At 34.2% G+C, this 22,195-nt stretch overlaps 3 protein-coding genes across 5 annotated transcripts; 1 reads left to right on the top strand and 2 right to left on the bottom strand.

Annotated features, from left to right (window-relative positions):
- Positions 1-2,160: 2,160 nt before the first annotated feature.
- Positions 2,161-8,490, top strand: LOC126660750 (BTB/POZ and MATH domain-containing protein 3). 2 transcript variants are annotated; one of them, XM_050354411.2, is made up of 4 exons: positions 2,161-2,777; positions 3,558-3,906; positions 4,918-5,194; positions 7,965-8,099. In XM_050354411.2, exons 1-4 carry the CDS (start codon positions 2,395-2,397, stop codon positions 8,003-8,005), a joined length of 1,050 nt encoding a protein of 349 aa, XP_050210368.1. In that variant the 5' UTR covers positions 2,161-2,394; the 3' UTR covers positions 8,006-8,099. The 2 variants fall into 2 exon arrangements, with proteins under 2 accessions (XP_050210368.1, XP_050210367.1); XM_050354410.1 differs by having other exon boundaries at positions 2,164-2,777; positions 8,000-8,490.
- A 501-nt stretch (positions 8,491-8,991) lies between these two features.
- On the bottom strand, positions 8,992-18,342 carry LOC126660749 (uncharacterized). 2 transcript variants are annotated; one of them, XM_050354408.2, is made up of 12 exons: positions 17,720-18,342; positions 17,252-17,368; positions 16,957-17,149; positions 16,507-16,673; positions 16,218-16,395; positions 14,056-14,117; positions 12,379-12,460; positions 11,340-11,397; positions 11,043-11,167; positions 10,132-10,215; positions 9,970-10,040; positions 8,992-9,365 (listed from the first exon to the last, which is right to left on the bottom strand). In XM_050354408.2, exons 1-12 carry the CDS (start codon positions 18,121-18,123, stop codon positions 9,287-9,289), a joined length of 1,620 nt encoding a protein of 539 aa, XP_050210365.1. In that variant the 5' UTR covers positions 18,124-18,342; the 3' UTR covers positions 8,992-9,286. The 2 variants fall into 2 exon arrangements, with proteins under 2 accessions (XP_050210365.1, XP_050210366.1); XM_050354409.2 differs by having other exon boundaries at positions 16,218-16,392; positions 17,720-18,341.
- A 916-nt stretch (positions 18,343-19,258) lies between these two features.
- On the bottom strand, positions 19,259-19,800 carry LOC126659491 (uncharacterized). Its single transcript, XM_050352782.2, has one exon. The coding sequence runs from the start codon at positions 19,715-19,717 to the stop codon at positions 19,292-19,294; it is 426 nt and encodes a 141-aa protein (XP_050208739.1). The 5' UTR covers positions 19,718-19,800; the 3' UTR covers positions 19,259-19,291.
- Positions 19,801-22,195: the final 2,395 nt, after the last annotated feature.

Consider the following 22,195-nt stretch of genomic DNA (forward strand, 5'->3'; position numbering starts at 1 on the left):
TCAAACCCCCGTCCTATACTAACGTGGTGCTTTAATTAAAGAGTGGGTTTCTAATTAATCATAATTTAATCTAATTAATTATAATTAAATTTTAATTAATATAGGGGATTTTTTGTTTTTTTCAAAAAAAAAATTGTTTTCCGGCGAGGAGCTCCCCCTTGCCGGAGAAGAGGAGTTGCTACTCCCCAGACGAGTAGTAGCTCCAGTATGTTCTTTGAAGAACAGACTCGATTTGTTCGATTTTATAAAAATTAAAAAAAAAATTAAAAAAATACTAATTTAGGGATTAATTTAGTATACATACAAATTTGGGGGTTAATTTGTTATATATACAAATTTGGAGGTTAATTTGTTATACAAAGTTTTAAGTTAAAAGGATTAAATTATTTTTTTAAAAAATATTAGATATTAATTTGAAATATTAAAAAAAATAGGGTCGTTTTAAATTTTTTGCGATAAAAAACCACTTAAGAAAAAAAACCACCATTAAATGCAAAGAGTGTATCTCAGTCTTTTGGGTGAGAGTGGAGAGGAAAATTTTGACCCGATTTTGCCAAGTTCAGGGTAAAGGTGATCCTTTTTTTTTTGCTAATTTTGACGTTTTTGATATTTTGTGCCGAGTTGAGGAGTAAAATGATGCTTTGTTCGTAAATAATGTGTGATAACTTTTAAAATAATTTAGTGGTAATTTTCTAAAATACATGTTTCGGTAACTTATTTACACTCTTACATGTCAGTTTTTAATCTTTTTTTTTGACTTTTTTTTAAATACAAAAAATATTTTTTTTTAATTTCATAAATACCTTTTTTCGGTTTTGGGTTTTCACACAATTTCGGTTTTTTGTTTTTTCAGTTTGGTCGATCAAACCGGCTGATTGTATAGCCCTTCATTTTTTAATAATTTATTCTTTTTTTATAGATTTTTTTCTTGATTTTTTTCTAGTTTTTATCGTGTTTTTATAATGTAACAATAGTGTATATATAACATTTTATGGTGTTTTTATAGTTTAAGAATAGTGTATATATAGTGTATTTATGACATTTTTGTAGTGTTTTTGTGATCTATACCGTAAAAACACTGCAAATACACAACACCATAGATATATTAAAAAAACGACATAAATACACTAAAATACATAGATATCCCAAAAACACAAAAAATACACTATAAGTACACCAAAAATACACTATAACATAAATATATTATAAAATCACTGCAAATACACCATAAATCAATTTGTTCTAACAAAATCAGTAGCAATAAACAAATTTATGAATAAGAGAAAGACAAAATAACTATATGAATAATAGAATAATTTTATAAACAAAAATATTATAGATCTACAATAATTTATTTACAAAATGATTAAATCATCATAAAAAATATAAAAAATTACACAAATTTAAAAACGATGTCGAGAAATTCATAGCGCGAACGGAATAGAGAACGGACTAGCGCGAACGGAAGAGACGAACGGAAAAACGACCGGAAACGACGAGAAATCCATCGAAAGTAGACGAGCGAACGGAAAAGACGAACGGAAAAGTAATCGGAAGAGACAAACTGAAAATCAAATTAAAAATAAGAAGAAAAGAAGAAAAAAAATAGAGAACTTTGAGAGAGAGAAGAGAGAAAAAAAATGGCTATGTAAAAATTTAACATAAAATGAGATAAGACTACTATATATAGTAGGTATTTTTGTAAATAAATTATAAAAATAGATAGCGTAGAAAATAAGAAAAAGATGACCAAAAATAGTGTAAATACTTCGAAAAAAACAGGTAGTTCGCAAATAATCCTAGTAATTTACCTATTTTTGAAAATTAATTAATTATTATTTTTAATAAATATATAATTGTATCATATATTTAAATATCTATTAATTAAAATCAAGTTCTTTTAAATATATTTGCTAAAAACTTAATTGTATTTCCATAAAACAAAAAAAGTAAATTCTTGCCTTTTAAAATGATTTATGTGAACTCAACTTTTATATCTAAATATTTTTAATAAAATAAATACAATAAAAAAATTATTTCTTTTTATTCTCTCTGAATTTCTGTTATTTATTTAGATTTAATACCTAAATAGAGATTCTTATAATTATGATTCAATCGGTTAAACCATAAGTCGGTCAGATTTCAAAAAACCAATATAAAATCAAACCACTCATTTTCGATTTTCATTTCTCATTCTAAACCCTCTCTTTTCAATTAGGTATTCATCAATTCAATTCCCTCAATTTTCCCATCAAAATCCCAATCAATACATGAAATTCCCTTCAATTTAACCCTCAAAATCCACACAATCAGCCGAAAATCCCCAAATTTTCTCGCAATTAAAAACCCAATTGAAAGCAAATCGGTTCGGTTCATCACTCAATCGATGATAGTATGGGCGAATTCAAGTCAGAGATTGATAAAGAGTCATTTTCAATGTCGATAAACGAGACAGTGAACGCGTCTCACAAGTTCACAATCAAAGGCTATTCGTTAGCCAAGGGAATGGGAGCTGGAAAATGTATATCGAGCGATGTTTTTTCAGTGGGCGGTTACGATTGGGCGATTTATTTTTACCCGGATGGTAAAAATCCGGAGGATAGTTCGATGTATGTGTCGGTTTTTATAGCGTTGGCTAGTGAAGGGACTGATGTTAGGGCTTTGTTTGAGCTGACATTGATGGATCAGAGTGGTAATGAGAAGCATAAAGTTCATAGTCATTTTGATCGTGCTTTGGAGAGTGGGCCTTATACTTTGAAGTATAGGGGCAGCATGTGGTAATTTTTTGTTGTTCTTGCACTTTTGTTTTGATAATTTTATGGATTGTTAGCTTAATTTAGCTTTTGTGACTGTTTTGTGGAGTAAATTGTGGAGTAAATTGATTGTTTATTGATATGCATGTGGATCATTGAGCTGGTTGTGCTGTTATTATCTCGTAATGCAAGCCGTCGCCTGTTAGTGTGAATTGCATTTAGCTAGTTGATACTGTAGAGATGCTATTATAATCACAACCATGGTTTAGTTGGTAGTCTCCATACTCCAGCTGTGATACGTTATATTTATGATGTGATAATATAATGCATGCCATCGGGAACTTTATTTGCAATAAATGTTTGAAAATACCCATCCCGAGGCCTCTGTACTTTACCATTTTTGTTCAGGAAGCCCCCTCTGCAAAATTGTTTTCTTCCAGCCCCTCTACTTATCTAATTTTCGATTTTCATGCCCTTTTGTGAGAGTGGAAGAAAATATTTTTGTAATTGGAGTTAGTGGAAGAAAACAAATAAGGACATGAAAACCGAAAATTAGGTAAGTAAAGGGACTAGAAGAAAATATTTTTATGGTAGGGGCTTCCTGAAAAGAAAGTGATAAAGTACAGGGCCTCGGGATGGGTTTAGCCTAATGTTTTGACTTGTCACATACAATTATTAACCTGTGCATTTTCATCTTGTGGATTTGATATGAGCTGAAGTCTTCTTTTATTGGGGGTTGTTTGTGTGGGAAAATCTTCATGGTATCTAACAACTTTTGATTATGTACATTTCAATGTGTTGCAGGGGTTACAAGCGTTTCTTTAGAAGAACAACACTAGAAAAGTCTGATTATATAAAGGATGATTGCCTAATCATGAACTGCACTGTTGGAGTTGTTAGAAGTCATCTTGAAGGACCAAAGCAGTATTCCATCTCAGTTCCACCTTCCGACATGGGGAAAGGTTTTAAGGATCTATTAGATTCTGAAGCTGGCTGCGATGTTGTTTTCAAGGTTGGGGATGAAACCATCAAGGCGCATAAGTTGATACTTGCTGCTCGTTCCCCTGTTTTTAGAGCCCAGTTTTTTGGACTTGTTGGAGATCCTAACTTAGATGAAGTACTTGTGAAGGAGATCGAACCATCAATTTTCAAGGTAAGCTTCATATTCTTATGTAAATCATCATTATTGGCATCTTTGAGGCATTGGAAAGTTGAGCTTGTTCTCAGATTTATGAAATTTGAGATGTTCTTACTCAAACTATGATAATATGTCTTGTGAATATCCCATGCAGACATGCAACTCCCACCAACTGTTTTGGGACTTGGTATGTCTTGTAAGTTACAACCGTGTCATGTTTGTAAACTGGTTTTAGTGTGATGTTATTGGACATCTAAGAGAGGGTTAGTTACAAGATCACATTTATTTGGTTCCTCCTTTGGGAAGAAAAAACCTGTTAATGGATTTTCTTTCCATTAGTTTGAAGAATCAAAATTTGTCAAGGATTCTCCTTAGACTTTTTGAACAAACTTACACTAAAATACTATGAATTCAAAATGACTAGTACTTGAGAACCATCTAACAGAATAAAGGAGCTGAGTCCACATTAAAGCTTGATGTAGACAATGAAAAGTTAAGAAAGAGAGTTAATAAATTTTCAGCAGTAGGCTTATTGAATTGTATCGACTCAATTACCCTAAACAAAAAGATTTTAATAAATGCAAAGAATTTAAAAACATATAACTGGTTCTTGCTCTCTGACTACTGCAACAGGATAATACAATACTTTTTCCATTAGCGACTAATTGATCGACAAAATAAACTTCTATATAGTACACTAAAACTATCTGTTTGTTTCAACTTGGTGAAAATTTCATAATCTCGTAATCTATACACTAATTTGACCCTTTTGACGTTGCATTTTTTTCGTCTCCAAACTATACATATTACAATGTTTGCTAGCATATTCCAAATCTTCATGACTATGTCTCTCATTGAATGATTTCTTATGACTATGCAACTCATGTAAGTGATTGAAAAAAGTCGTACTATGTCTGAACACGTAGGTAAAGTCTCTTTAAATATATGCACTTTCTTTCAATCTCAACATTTGAAGTTTGGATGAAGTGCATTGGCTTGAAATGATTTGTTTTTTGTTCTTTCTAGGTGATGCTAGAATTTATATACACAGATAAGCTTCCTGGTGTACATCAGATTACTGGCACAACATCCATGTGCACATCCACCAACATGGTGCAACATTTATTGGCTGCTGCTGACCTTTACAATTTAGATAGATTGAAATTATTATGTGAATCAAAATTGTGCGAAGAACTGAGTGCCGGGTCAGTGGCGACTACTCTTGCACTGGCTGAGCAGCATCAATGTTCACAACTCAAGGCTATCTGTTTGAAATTTGCTGCAAATCCAGCAAACTTGGGAGGTGAGTATCGTTTGTAGTGATCGTTGCAGATTTTAGGTTATGTCAACTTCACAAAGTCTATTGTGCATACCTACATATCTATATAGATAGATCATAATAAATAGGTTGTTGTAGGTAGTATGTCAGCCTAAATAGATGACATGTGGCCCCCACTGTTTTTTCTTCTGCTGTTTGATATTAGTCTGAATATTAATCATTAGTAAACTCGTATCTTTTTTTTTAAAATGATATACTCCAGTACCTTATAATTCTTAATGTTTGAAAATTAATAATTCATACTAACGGGTTAGCAAAAATGTAATTCATAGCCTAGATTTTTTTTGTTTTAACCAGACTTTATAGCCCAATTAGAAAGGTATGAAAACTTATTTCGTTGGTGAATAATTTAATCATATTTATTAATTCATCAGGTTTAACTGTTTTTTTCTGCAAGGACTATTCATATAAGATATTCTAATACTTCATAATTATACAACTAAAGATATGGATGTTGGGTTACAAAGGTTCAAATCTATGATGTTAAGAACGTCAAGTAATGTTATATGATTTGTTGATATGGCATTTCCTTAAAATGACTGATTTCATTCTTTATAATAAAGAGATTGTTGGTTAGCATACATGATACATCTGTAACCTAATTTACACCATAAAATTGAAGGTCATTTTCAAGAATTCATTGCTAATAAGTTTTTTTGTCCAAATTAGTGCCTTCTGTGTCGAATATTATAAAGTATAAACTTCTTAAAAATATGAAATCCCATATTTAAATCAGAAAAGAAAAGACAAACAAACAAATTTCAATTTAAAATGCTTTGTTTGCAAGATATATGTATGAATTAAAAATTTATAAGTTTATTTTTCTTACACATTTAGTTATAATACAGCAATAATAAAAAGTAATAAGATCATAAAAATTGAGTTTACTTAGCTTTATAAACTCGCTTCCATGAATCCTTTTATTTGTTTCTCATGTGACCATGCTTAGGTGCCTCCGATTGAGGAAATGATACCTCCTTTGTTTGCTATCCTTTTGAGAAGCTAATTATCTTAGAAGAAAAAGATAAGGATGACATCCCATAATGATATTAATTATTTGTTTAGTAGGTTGATGTTTTTAGGACTATACCCAACCTGGGTTGATTTGGAGAGGATAATTTGTAACCAAAATAGCTGAAGTCTCTGACTGACATGCTCGCAAATGATCACTCAGTGAACTGGTTTTAATTATCTGTAATAACAAAGAAAAATTTAACTCGAACCGAACCTGAACTCCAGTGAAGTTGTATTTAAATAGACCAATATTTGGAAAAGAAAAAAATAGGTAAGCAGAAAATGAAGCTGATCTGCCACATATTTACTGCCAATTACTGGCAGGAAAGCATTTCCAGTAACATGTGATCCTGTGATCTTGTCATGTTTTATTTGTTTTAAAGATTGTTTATAGGAGACGTTTTCTGCTGTTTAAGGATGCCTAATTTTGCTAATGTTTTAAGTCCTTTATTTAGCTGATCGGCATATTTATTTAAAAGTGAGGAATTTGAGAGTTTAGACTGGTTGCATGGTTCGGGTGGGATACTTTTAATTTGTGGTGTGTGTGTGTGTATGTATATATATGTATATGGAATTTCGCCATGTCAAGGCTTATGGTCCGAGGTAGTAAGCAAAATTGTTTGTAGCATTTTTTGGGTGAAAAAGAGTAGGCTAATAGTTGATGTTATATTCAACGAATAGTATTTAAGAGGGAGCTAGATGATGGCAGAGATATGTGAAAAGATCAAGTTATTTTCAGTTTTAAAATGCATGGGAGATGTGAAAACTCTCATTCATCGTATTCTAAATCTAAAATAATAAAATTTAAGTGCCGTGTCAGGCTGTGTTAGGTTTGCCAGTTACATAAAATTTGACTTGGTAAATCACTTAGCGGATCTGATCTTGTAAAACTTAATACTGTAATTAATCTAGATGGAAATTGGAGTGTAAATGATTGTACAGTTCTTGGAATTATGTTCGGTCATGTTGATTAGAAATAGTTGGATATTGGTTTTTATCCTGAAATAGTTAGAAATCTAGTATTTGTTTTCTTAACTAAGATCTTGGGGTAATTTACACTAACCTTCCTCGAACTATCTTTTCTCTTTCATAACTGTCCCTAAGCTTTAACTCATTCCCCGGTTGTCCCTAAACTTTTATTTAATAATTTGGTTGTCCCACTCGTGGATTTTTTCTAAGTCGCTTAATTTTTTGTGATACGTTACCTCACTTGATAGTCCATTTTGTTACATGTCATCAGACACAAGGAATCCTTTTGAACTTGTTAAAATCTCAATTTTTCTATTGAATTCGTAGAAAATTTCCCAAAGACGTGAATATTTTAATGGGTCCAATAGAAATTGAGATTTTTGATGGGTTCAAGCTGGCGGACATGTCACCTAATAAACTATCAAATGAGTGACGCATAAAAGTCGGAGAGTTAGGCATGGACAACCAAGTTATTAAATAAAAGTTTAGGGACATTGGGATGCGAATTATAGTTTAAAGGTGGTTCAGGAAGAGGGAGGATATAGTCCAAGGATGGTTAGTGGAAATTGTCCAAAATTTTGGCTTCTCTTTGGGTGATAATGGCAGTTCAAATTTTATATCAGTGCTCCATAATTTCTGTTATAATTTTACCTCTTAGTTATTTTGGATGCTGCTCGACTTTATTGATCGAAATGCATCAAGTAAAATGCTTAGGTCTCTTTTCTTGCCTCATGTTGCGACTTTCTGCCAGGTGGAGAACTGATTCAATCTCCACATGTTATGCAGCGGTAATGCAGTCAGAAGGATTCCGACACTTAGAAGAGAGCTGCCCATCATTGCTGTGCGAGATGCTAAAGACATTTGCTTCAGGAGATGAGAACTCAAGTCTTGTATCAAGTCGGAAGAGAAGCGGGAGCAGTATATACGGGCTAGATATAGCTGCCGATGGAGCTGTAGCCGAATCTGCAAATCCCAGCGGCAGGCGCATGAGGCGGCGGTTTTAGAATTGTATATAGTTGTCATCAGGTGCTACATTGTCCTCCATTGTCCTCTGATAAACTAGATTTGCAGGATGGCGTCTTGGGTAGGTCTTAACTCTTCTACTGTTTTTATGTCGCGGCTTTCATGTCCTTGGAAAATGGTTTTTGTACAGTACGTAATTGTGAAAAACCAGTGATGAAACTAACAGAAGAAAAGAAGACTACCTAAAAATATGGCTGCCTCCTTATTGTTTTGCTTTGTGCTAGAAAAGAAATGGAACAATTTGCATTTCATAATTTTTATCTGTTTTATCATATATTTTTTCATTATAGTTTAGCTTTTCTTAATTGGAAACGGTAAATTCTCGTAACTTTTGGCATTCTGATGATCTCATGAAGATCTACTAATGTTTATGGAGAAAATAGATAAATAATTTTTAAGGTACATCTTGGAGGATTTTGCAGAATTTTATAATTGCAGAATTGTAGTCTCATGCATCTAGAGACATGCTGGTAGCTTATTTTTACCGAAACGTTCGTGGCATATTTTAAAATTATAACATTTACAGGGCTTAATTTCACACTTGGTCCTCATATTTACTTCTCCACTGTCTAAATTTCAATTTATAACCTAAAATTTCCCGAGTTTCACATCATCTAACATAAAATCCCTTTCTATTATAACTCCAGTAGCTGACATGAGGTGAAACTGAAGGGCATCATGTTGGCGAATGTGAAAATCAGAGCGTATAGGATTACAAATTGAAACTTAAAAAAACAAATGGAAGAGAGAAGAAATCACAGGGACTGTGGGTGCAATTATCTCATTTCAAAGAAGATACATGACAATATTACATGCTGCAAAAAGAAGTGTGTTCTAATCTTAATCTCGTACTATAACCTAGTTTCCGGATAGCCTAACCCTATTTTCTAGCTAAATAAATACAGCAAATTGGAACAAACAAACATCAAAAACATGAGCTTTTGTACATATTTGATAAGGTGGTGTTGATTTTGCTCTATGGAGATTGTAATTGCATTTCCATAGTTTTTGAGGTTATGAGTTGCTATTCCGAATTGGATTTGGCGGTTTCTAGGAGCTCAAATTTTTTCGGAGAGAGCGATACTGCAGCCGAACATTCTCACCGCTACCAATAATTTTGAGCAAGTACCTTCACGAGCAAAACCTTAACAAATCAGTACATCCAGAAGTGCAAATGTCCTGACACCCTAACATCAAGTGTAAGCCGATTCAATTGTGAAGCTGTGGTCAGTCCGACTCAGTTCTTCTCTAAAGATAAAAAATAAGGTTCAACCAAAATAATCATAAAAACTGAAAATCATTCAATTGTTTAACCGTAACACTTGTTTACTAATTTTTGAATCTGTTTTCTAGTTTCAACTTTAGATATAGACTTATCCTAAAAAAACAATATACATATTATATATTATGTATAAGTAGATTTATTTTTAATTTAACCAGTTAAAATGGAATCAAAATCAGTTCGGCCATCATTTCAATTTTTAAAATATTGATATTCACCCATAAGTAATAAGTTTGCCCAAAATCAAACTCAAGTTTCTCGGTACAGGTTTGGTTTGGTGCTGTTTCATGGAAAATAAGGATTTTCAATTTTCCGATTATTTTGGATCGCTTCAAACCAATTGCACACCCCCAACTTACTTGAAGCCCATCAATGTACTAGTTCAATTGAGCATATTGTCTCAACTGGCATTAAGATTAGTCTAGTAACGCAATAAAAACCCTACACATACCAGCCATTGAGACACTGTGAGGTAATAATTGCTTCCTTTCCAACAAATTTTTCTGGTGTCCGCCTATTTCCCTGTAGAATTCGATATGCCCTTCAGTTTCCAATCTAATCAAGCAGCAATAGCCATAATAATCAGAATACAGAAAAGGAGTATTAAATTTACCTTAATTACAACTTTCTCGTCGACAGAGAATGGGTACTGAACCCCCCTATGCATACCATCAGCAACCGAAATATCTCCATTCTCCTAAAGACAAAAAAGAATGAATGAAACATCAGTTTCTTTTTCCCCCTCTAACAATCAGTAATCAACGTTAATTAGTGTAGTAACTAGTTAAGTCATCCGAAACACCCATGAAGACCTGACAGTAACACAATTCAAAGTCAAATATCCATACCACCTTTTGGCCAACATAAATGCGACATTTACTAGATCGTAGGTTAATGTTTCTAAAAAGCAGTAGCAAACAGCTGTTGGAGAAGTGAATAATCTCACATCGAGTAGTAAATGCAGTCAAATGATTTACAAATGTAGGTTAATAGTGCTTTGCACAAGCCAATAGAGAGATTTATAATGAACAAAGGGTCATCGCAGTCCGTGAACTTATGCATCAGGGTCAGTTAACTTGCACTTAAACATTTTAATTAATTAATACTCTATTTTTAGGTCAATTAAGATAATACTTGCTATTTTTAGATCAACTGACTCCCAAATTGGGTCATTATGTCCCTAAACTCGTGCATTTTGAAAAATTTGGGAGTTAATTAATCTATTATCCTTAACTGGTTAAAATGACCAAGTGTGAGTTAATTGGCCGTGACACACAAATTCAAGGATGGGGATGACCTTGTGCTCAATTTATAATGTCCCTCTAACATTTGTGGAGAAAGCAATAGCGAGATTTATGATATGAATTCCCAATGTTCTATTCAATTCAATTTTCATAAGTTTCTATGTCAAACGTTATACCTGTGTTTTTATGAGTACCTTTGTATACACATTAAACAAAAGAAGAGTTAAGGAGGTTGTATGTATTTAGACATAAGTATGAAAGGCCTTTATCTCATCCATACCCTGCTGTGTCTTCTCATAGAGTCTGTTTGATCACCCATTTCTTTGCGACGCTTCCTGAGAGCTGCATTATGAAATAGCCTACGATCATCCTCCAGCCTTACAGCCACAGCTGCAGCTCTTAGAGCTGTAAACACATCAACATACGAGAACAAATAACTTGTGAGCAAAAATTGCTAAAATAACAGCATGCAGCCACTAAATAAAAAATCATACTAAATGTAGTTAATGGAGTAAAGAGTCTAAAAATCCCAAGATACAGATATATTAATTGCTAAATATGTTGAAAAAACACCTACCAAGATTTGGAATTAGAGACCCAGCCTCAATTTCTGCATTGCAAAGGGTACATCTCGACTGTGATAACAGAGTAGTACCGATGAATATAACTATTTAAACCGGACATGAAGGAAGCATGCACCAATATAAGATACAAGTATGAATTACATATCTTTGGAAAAGGAGCTGTCAACAAAATTACAAAATCAAGAAACCAAAACAGAATTCCAGCCACCTAAAGTGAAAAAAGAAAAGATGCAATATCCCTTTTAATGATTTTCCGTGTATTCAAAGTCAACCCATTTACTATGAACCACTTAATAACTCCTCCAAGATTTACACTTGATCTCCATATTTTTCCCAAAAATTAATTATATTATAGAGAAACAAACATCAAGCACCAAAGACATGATCACACAACAAGAAAAGAACAATTTCTTTCTCCCATAGTCATCAAGTCAGATTCATTAGGCTGAAAAGAGGGCTACTAGTTCTGTAGAAATCGCTTAAAAGTTAAAACACGAGCGCCAACACAGATTTTAAAAGTATGGCTTTTGACTCCCCTATTATATAGCACGTTCATCCATTGTGCTTGAATAAAAGGCCACTTGACCTTACAAAGCAGTAACAAAAAAATTGGACAGACTCTACGAGTCACATGAACAATGAACACAAACAAACAGAATCCTGTAGATCTGTTAGATTTAAAGGAGTAACTAGCACAAAATCTTCTGATACGACCTGGTAAAACGTTGCCTTTGAACAACCTAGATATAAGGAATGCCTAATTGAACCGAAAAAGGAAAGGATTGTCTAAATTACGATGACTGTAATCTAAATACTGTATGGGTCATACAAATAGTTGGCAATAGCTATATTACAAAAGAAAACAACTAGTAAAAGAAGAAGAAAAAAGCAGTACATGTTTTTAGGTGCTTGCATGCCATTATTTTTGGCACTCGTGAAAAAGTTTCCACTTCCCACGCCAAAATTAGCAGACCTTTAAATTTTATGAATGTACTGCTATATTTAGCAGAAAACTATATTTATTTTACTTACCTTTTCAAGAACTCTTCTTAGCATGACACCACCAAAAGAATGTCCACATGAGACAAACATGGCATCTTCAAGAAATGCACCGCTAAAACATAAAAAAATTAGAAAGGTGAGAAGAAAAAGATCTATCTAGATTACACATAGTTAGCAGGCTATAGCAGTTGATTTGTCTGTCTAAGCATGTACAAAAAGATCTATCTAGATTACACATAGTTAGCAGAGATATAGCAGTTGATTTGTCTGTCTAAGCATGTGTAAGAAAAAAAGGAACAAAATTAACATATGATACTTAAAAAGCAGGTTTAAAGAGAAAATTTAGATTAAGAAAAAGGAAAAAGTCCACAGATTTTCAACAACAAAAATAAATTTCATATATAAAAAAATTATTAATTATAACACGCAGCATTCTAGCTTTTCTACTATCTGAACTCACATGGTATCAGCCTCTTAGAACACTATAATATAAGATCGTAGTGACCGAGACAATTTATCTACAAAATCAAAGGCATGTGGAGTAGGCCTTTTAAGCATTGATGGTGCCAAGTAGGAAAAATAACAATATTCAAATGCACATGTTACCCAAAGGGACCAGACTGATAGAAAAATAATACAATCATCCTAGCAATGAAAAGAATGTTTAGACACCCGTCTAAAGAGTTTTTATCTTAGGGACTCGTGAAGGAAAAAATTAGGCCAGTGAAGTTCAAACCAAAAACTGCAACTTAATGCTTGAATTTTCAACATAAACTTTTATTTGGGAGCCAACTTAGTCATGATTTTATGAGAACACAAAGAGACCAAGACAGCCATTTTTGGAAAATATAGGAGAATTTCAGGTGCATTGAAGATTGCCATATCATGCTATGCATCTATTTAAGCGATTGCTATATGGTTAATAGCAAAAGAAACTAGGGCTGAAACTCGTTTCCCTGTGATGAATTTAGCGATATATAAATAGAGTGAATGAATCTGCTGAAAAGACACCTTTTTGGACCTATTTCCAAATAATTAGTGTTATAATTGTTGGGTTTCATGAGCAAAACATGTTTAGTTTACCTTAAAAAAGTTATGAAGTCATTCTATGGTAACAGGTATTTCAGGAACAAGAAGCAGAAGGACCCAACAAGTGATGGTGAAGATGCTTAGCAGGCTGCAATCGAGAAAAAATCTTATTTTTAGTAGTCATTACGTTGTTAGATTCTAACCTATTTAGTTATTTCCTTATTTAGCAGTACTACGTTCCTAGTTCTATTCTAATTAACATATTAATAAAACCATTAGAGACTTTTAAGCCATCTTAAGATAGACAATTCTCTCATCAAAGAACTCTGGAGTAGGCGTAACTCCCCATTTGAGCTCCAACAATCATCATAGCTCCCCATCACAGTAATTCAGGAAAAAAAGCATCCTTCAAAAGAAGATGATCGCTCTGTGACTTGGTACTTGTCTAGGAGTCTTAACAAAAAACAAATTAGGTAACTTTTATCATTGTAATAAGATGGAATGGAACTTCTTTCTATAGCATCTACCACGGTAATTTTAAGCACGCCATGAATACAGTTATCACACTGGATTGCAACAGCTCAAATGAATGAAACCTCTACAGTAAAACAAGCTTACGTAATATTATAACCTAGTTAATAAGCCCAAAAGAAAGAACACCAAAGACAGCTAACTTACGATAATGAATCTGAGAGAACGCTTCTTAATGATGGTTCTTTAGTCAAGTTACATCGAACATCCTGTAAATATAAAATTCACTATCATATTTCATATGATAGATAGTTGAAATGAAAGTTCAGGTTTTATACCAAATCATTATAGAAGGAAGCAAAATTGTTGATAAGAAAAAAAGCATTGACACGCAAGCACAAAGAATAATTAGTTAGAGACAAAGTGACCTCATATTCTCCAACAAGGTTTTCTCAGCAATACTACTACATCTTTGAATATTTCAAAAAAGTTCTTTACGTTTAATACTTCAATTTAAAATTAAAATTTCAGTCAATTTTATGTGAGTAGCGATGCTAAATAAAAAAAAAATAAGGAGTTAGTTTCTTTGAAGATCCAACTATATTTCCATTCATAATTCACAACTTTTCATTAATTTATTATTTTAAATTTCTTTTTAGGGAAGATAAATTTTGTTTAAGAGATTCGTCATTGATTATGGAATTTTCTTATTTACAATATTTCATAGAAAAAAGTTCTTAATGATAAATTTATTTCTATTTCTCCCTGTAATAAGTTCACTAAGGTATTCATGATTACTAAATTTAAGTATAAATTTTCATCATAACAGAAAAAGTAACCAACTTCTTGCTTTTGTTTCTAGATTCTATGCGTACTATTTTTAATACAGGTCCCATAAATAAAACTAAGGCACAAGACATTTTTCTTTATTTAGCACAAATAAAATGATTGATTATTCATAAGCAGTTGATGAAAATGGACTTAAAATAAACAAAACAAAAGTTCTCTTTCTATTTTAGAAATTAAAATACATTCATCAATCCGCAATATGAAAAATTCAAAGAATTAAACTACTAACCTAAAGTTATTTATTTGATTCCTTCATGGCACAAGATATGTTCATATTTATAGGTTATCCAATTTGCTTCCTACATGGAGTTCATAAAGAATCTTCTTGTTTGAGAGGAACGGTGTTAAGAGTTCAAAAAAAAGACTATAATTATAATCTCGCCTAACATCTTAAAATTTTGGATGGATTAATTATTTGACAAGGTATCAGAGCCTCCAAAATTTGAGCCTTGACAACCCCATTTAATTAATTAAATATTTGAGCAAGATAAAGGGGGCATGGATATACTTATTCACGCTTCAAGTCCAATACATATATGCGTGCGAGGGTATGTTAGAGTTAGTAAAACATAGTTAGATCCCACCTAATGAATCTTTCACAATCTCATTTGATTACTAGATATTTAAAATGATTTAATTTTCAATCTAATACCCACATTCGAGTATTTTCTTTTATGTGCCTTCAATCACATTCAAGATTTAGATCTTACCTGTTGCTAAGCTGAAATTTGTTTCCGTATCTTTGATTGCGGTTTCTTTATTTGGTTTCTTATGGTAGTAGTTTTGTCCAAGTGGTAAGTTGTATTTTGAGGGAAAATCAAGTATTAGATTTCTTAATTGATAGTTGAGTGAGGTCATTGATATGGTTGTCCTAGTCTGTGTGTGCAATTGAACTTGAAATACATAGTACAGGCAAGAAGCAACTACCTCCTCCAAGCCTCTCAACTACACCTTGCTACCTTATAGAAAAAGCTATATCAACAGTATTTTACTGTGTAGGGATAAAGAGTTCTAAGAATTTGAGCTGATGGTTGAACAATCATGGGTGGACCATGAGAGGCAACCTTAGCCAGGAGCAGTCATCAACTTGCAGACAGAGGAAGAAACATAGTTTGAGATAATTCTTTCTATTTGATTTCAGAGAAATTCTTACTAAATACTATCCTATCTTACAACTATTTACACATATAAACAGCAAACTCTAGAGTTAACCAAATAAGCTAGAAAAGGGAAAGTTGAAAGGATTACGTACTTGTGAATTTTAATTGTTTTCTTAAATTTATGATGTTCAATTTACTAATAACTACTAAAATAAGTCGAGCCAGTGGTCAGTAAGAAATAACTTGATCATGGAATAAAGCCAAGCAAGCCATTAAAACTTCGGGCATTCTGAAGAGGCACTGGATAATTGGGCTACTATTTACTCTGGCAGAACCTATGTCCATATTCATATATGTGGGAGAGAACAATAGAAAAGAAAAAATTTGAACAAAAGGAGAAGAGAGAAAAAAAATACTTACATAGTTATTATCAGGCCGAGTGTAAGTAACATCCTCCTCAGCAGAAAGGTCATCCATAAACTGGCTTACAGATATTGGCACATAACTCTGAGGAATAATATGACCAGCTGCTGCAATTAGAGAACAGTCTAAGATTGCATTGCCTTGCGGCATAAGCCTAAAGGCCAAAGATGTCCTGCTGACACAGAGTTCAATAAGTTGATGGTTGTTAAATTGACTTGCAATAGCTGATATTCTTTCTAAAAACAGATAAATGGCAAGGACAGCTTAAAGCATATAATTTTTTTACCTCCCACCATTATTAGTGCCTGGTGTGTGATCAAGAGAAGCCTTATATGAAGCAGCAGGACGAAGACCAGCAGTGGCATGACTGAGTGCCTTGCCTGTTATTAGTAAAAGATCCCCTGGAGCTGTGCCAGAATCAGCAAGGTACCACCGACCATTGGGGTCACAGACCTAAAGGGAAAAGATAGTTATAAAAAGATGGTTAGAGAGAGAAAGAGAGGGGAGGTAGGTGTGATTGTAAAAAAAAAAGCATCTGTCACCCAGAACAAATGAAAAAATTCATTGACCAGAAATAAACTTCAAATTTGTACAAGGAAAACAAACGGAATGTAACCCAAAAGTATGAAGTCATTTGGAAAGAAAAGCATCATACCAGTTAAAAGATACTACATCATTATTACAGAAATTTACAGATGGCAGACAAAAAATTTCAAGAAAAGATAGCAAGAGATACCAGCAGACCAGCATTATCAGAAGAAACCAGAGTCAATAATCCTTTCTCAACTTCCCCATTAACTGCTGGCTTCCCTCCTCCAATAGCCCCCTTTCCACTTTGCAAGGAGGCAGGGAAATAGGTAGCAAGAAGCACAGATGAAGATACCTCATTAGGGGGCAAGGGAGTGTCATCAAGTAAATGATTGAAAACACTGAAATAAAAAACTTAAACAATTAAAACTCATTATAAAAAAAATTATGTAAATATACAGAGAGCGTATTGAGAAACAAATATCCACCATCACTTTACTTACTCGCTTCGCAAACGAAGATGCCTTGCTATTGCACATAAAACAGCACGAGCTGCCTTACCCATGCACCTAAAAATCTCAGCCATGCATGGAGGTGATGAGTCCCAATCCTCTACAGCCCTAACACAACAGCACAGCAGCATGTAAAAGCAGCAGAGAATTACATTTACAACTATCAACAGTTCTTGTCTTCAACGACCCTTTTTTAACAACACGACTTCGAGGCGATTAAATTATCAACATTTCATATCCTAGCACTAGATGCAATTAAAATGCAATTTTATCGCGTTCGGAAAAACTCACACGCTGAATTCATCTTTGATTGCTATTATTACTATAGTTCATACATTAATTAGTGTTATAACAACTCAAACTACTGCATATGCTGTCAATGATCGGAATAAGCTTTATATATCAAAATTAGGCATAAATTATGAGCTAAAACAATTTCCCCAAAACAAAAATATTTACCTTCCAGCTCTAAACTCGTGCACCCCGCGAGTAGCAGGTCTAGAGTGAGGAGGAGCAGCACCGGCGGCACGAGTCCGAAAAAACAAGCGAGAGGATTCCAAAACACACTTAATAAGAGAAGCATCTTCACTCCCTAATTCAATAACCGCCGCGTTATGTCTCGTTAAAGAACCGGAAAGCGCCTCCACCGCCTTCATGTAAGTTCCAGATGGAGCTCCATCGACCGGTGATATATCAGATAACCTAATCCTTGTCAGCATCACCACCGCAGCAGCAGCACCGCCGCCTCCGCCGCCATGATGATGATCGTGCGGTTGGCTGTGGTGAGCAGGTGGCGTTGGAGATGATCTGATAATACTGAGAGACGAATTCTGCGGTTGCGGTGGTTGCTGTTGCTGTATCATCGTGGCGGCGTCGCCTAGGGTTTGAGATTACATGCAACAAAAAGTGGCGGATGATGGTTCCTAATTGAGAACTCCGGCAACCAGAAGTGGCGGATGATGATTGATTTCTTCCATGCTGGTGGTTACTTCTTCTTCAGTTAGTAGAGGTCATACTGAAGCAGTAGAGCAGAGAAGAGCTCCGATTTTTGGGTAATTTTCAATTACAGCCCATAAACTTTTGTCTATTCCCATTGAAGTCCTTTCATTTAACTTATAACCATATACTAATCTCTAACTTTTAATTGTTTAATTGATAAAAAAACAAATGTATTTCATTCATATTTTACGATGACGCATTTGATTGGGATGTGGTGCTTCTACATCGTAGAGTGATTTGGAGTTGCGGATTATGTTGGATGTATTCCTAATAGCAGCATTTGTGATAAATTTTGGAATTTGAAAGTGAAAAAAAAAATTAAAAAAAAAAATGGGACGGGAGGAGTATTAAAGTGGAGAATTCAATTTTTTTTATAAACGTTCTTCTTTTCCACTTATCAAAAAAAAAGTTATAATAAGCATTATTCTTTAGGGAGACGGTCAAATGTCATGTGCTTGAATTCTTATGTTGCATTGAAAATTTGAAACAAATGCATTGCAGCAGTATTCATCAGCAATGGATAATTAATCGTGGTTTCAGATTTGTACTGATTAAGGACATAATTAACACATATAACATCATGTCCAAAAATCAAACCAAATTGATTCGATTCGGTTTGATACTATAAAGTTAATTTTGGATAAGAATTGATTTGATCGTTATATATAATTTCGAGTTGATTCGGTTTGAACCAAATGTAATCCCCTAAGTAACACCATTGAACCCCATCATCTTATAAGAAGCTCAATTAAATAGTTGCATAAAAATATTGAATTGCATGTTTAAAACTCTTAATCACAACCGAATTAAAAAAAGTATTACTAATTAATTTAACAGGCTAAACTAATTAAAATAAATTGAACAAATTAACGAACTTAACCGAAATCAATTGATTAATTTCTAGTTCCACACAAATTTTACATCGCATGTTTCAAAATAGACAAATTAAGTAAACCCTAATCCACTTCCAACATACTTAACTACACTACTAATTAATCACTAATCACTTCAATAACGAACAATTAATTCTAATCAGCAACCAACAGATTCTGCAGGAGAAGTACTACTAGGCCAGACAAAAGCACCAATAGCAAACTGTTTCTTGTAACCCAAGTCACCATTATTAACAAACAAACCATAATCTTGAAGAATCCTATCAATTTCATCTTCACTCATCTTCTCATAATCTTCCTTAGTATACCTCGGAAAATGCAAAGGCATTTTGAATTTGTTTTTGTCGCAATTGTTATTACTATTATTAATTCCCGTCTTCTTGATCGGCTCGAATTTGACAACTAGTTCCGTTATTTTCGAGTCGTCCGAGTTGATGTTTTTTTGTTCTTGATCGTCAAACAGCGAAGAAAGCCCTCCCGTAGGCATGATTTTCGAGTCGTCGGAGTTGATGTTTTTCTGTTCTTGATCGTCCTTAAACAACAAAGAAAGCCCTCCCATTGGCATGGTTGTTGAACTTGAATGGATTATGAAAGAAAATTATTTTATCACTGCGATCGTACGTACTTGAAAAAGTTAAGAAAGATTTGAAATTGATAATAAATGAAATATAAATGAAATTGAATGGTATGAGTTGATATTTATATAGTTCGGTTTTTTCCTTATTAGAGTTGGATTACCAATTACGATTAGGATTTGTAGGATTTTATTAAACCGCCTTAATCAATTCCAGCTCATTATCAAGTAATTAAATTGTGATAGTGGTAGAGTAACTTGAATTTATGAACTTTTGGTCCGATAATTTAATAATTTTGTATTATTAATATCCAAATAATAAATAGATAAACAAAGGTTTTAATTGATAATAAATAAAATATTTCTTAATCTTTTAACCCATTTTTATGATATACTTGTTGACATCGGCCCAAAATATGGCTAGCAAGTGATGGGCTGCCAAGGAAGAGAGCATAATGGGCTGTAATGGGACCGGGCCCATATTAGCTATTTTTATTATTGCCTTTTTATTTTAGTCTTATCAGATTAGGGTTTAATTAAGTGTTTCAGTTTTAATTCGCTTCTTTTTCCTATTATTAGGGGATTTGTCCCTATAAATAGTGATTTCATCAAATTAATAAAGTCTACACAATTCATCAAAAAACACAAATCAAAGCTCAGGCTTTTCTATCTTAATCTCCGGATTAAAACCTTAACTTAGGAGTAGTTTGAAATCAATCCTGCTTAGGTTCCTTAACCTCCGGAGCGATACTGATAATTTTAGTTTAGTTTGTTACTATTGTTCTTTTGTGTGACCTGGTTGAAATTCGAGTTTCGATTAAAGCATCAAACCGAAACAGTTCCCATTATCAAATTCAAAGATTTGAGTTTGGAAGTTTTTCCTGCGAACATCTTTTGGCGACTCCACTGGGGACGCGTTTATGGTTAGCACAAAAATCGGAACACTGAAAGACGATCAGAGATACACTAGATCGGTTACCCGAGAGTTACAAGAGAGAAAACGGTTGATCGGCAATTACGATTCAGATATTGAAGAAATAATGGCCAAAGATAAAACGACCGCGACCACTCAAAAAACTACGATCTCGCCAGAGACCGTATCTGAAAATTCGGCCAAAGATCCTTCTTCGAGACAAGAAGATGATTCGGCCGATTATTCACGAGACCTACCACCAAGTCGTCCGTCTCTCACACATGCCGATTTTACCTCTATGCGAAATGAAATTGCTGGAGAAAATCGGCTCATGTTCGACGGAGTTATGAATCAAATGGCGTCGGTGATCAAGACAATGATGACCGATCATGCAGTCTTGCAGCGAGAGATCAAAGCAGATGTCAAATCCATGTCAAACGCAATAGAAAGCATGGCCAAAATCATGACTGGACAACACATTGCGGAGACAACCAACCGAAGGGTCGATCTCATTCAACCGCCGATCCGAGCCAATTCACAAAACCCACAGGCCGATCCAACCCAGTCGTCGGCTAGATCGGAAATGCATTATGGATCGGTGAAGATCTTGTCACGAGACGATATTGAAACAAGTCTCGCAAGTGAACATGTTTCACAGAGACCTGGTAAAGAAGCGGCGAGCGAGCCTCTGATAAATTTGCAGAACCCCGTGAAGGAAAACTCTTCCTACATATCAGCAAAGGGGGAGGATGGAGTATATGATCGAGCCCAACTTTTAGATGAACTGGAAAGATTGGGCGTTGATTGCAGGCCGATACCTCGGCCATCATATGTTAAGCCATACCCTGATTGGATCGACAAATTATATCCTTTCCCAAGAGGATATAAGGTCCCAGAATTTAGTCTTTTTTCTGGAGAGGAAAAAGGGCAATCGACAGTCGAACACATTGCCAGGTTTTCCGCGCAATGTGGAGAAGCGGGAGCACATGATTTTTGGAAGTTGAGGCTATTCGCTAGTTCACTAACAAAAATGGCGTTCACTTGGTATTCACATCTAACGCCAGGTTCGATCGGCACATGGAAAGATCTCGAGGAGAAATTCCATGAAGAGTTTTATCGAGCCCCACCTGATGTCACGTTGGCCGATCTAGCTCGCATTTCTCAACTGCCAAACGAATCCATGGAAAAATACATATCAAGGTTCCGCAATTTGAGAACCCGCTGCCAAACCAGCATTGCCGAGTCGGATTGCGTTCCCATGGTGATCAAAGGAATGGACTTCGCAATGAGGGAACATTTCGAGGGACATCGTTTCAGAGATTTGTTTGAGCTCACTAATCGAGTGACCAGCTATGAAAGACTCTTGGTGGAGAAAGAACAGAGGAGAGGTTCGTCAAAAGGAACTTACTATAGAGATCAACTCGATGTGGCCGTCGTCACAGACGATAGTGATTGCGAGTCCGATGAAGATGTTTGCATGGCGGAATTCCTAGCGAAAAAACCACAAGAGTGCTCGGCTTTGAGAAAGCCAGGATTTCAGAAGAAGAATAAAAGCG

Source organism: Mercurialis annua, linkage group LG8 (genome assembly GCF_937616625.2).
Source record: "Mercurialis annua linkage group LG8, ddMerAnnu1.2, whole genome shotgun sequence".
Lineage (NCBI taxonomy): Eukaryota > Viridiplantae > Streptophyta > Magnoliopsida > Malpighiales > Euphorbiaceae > Mercurialis > Mercurialis annua.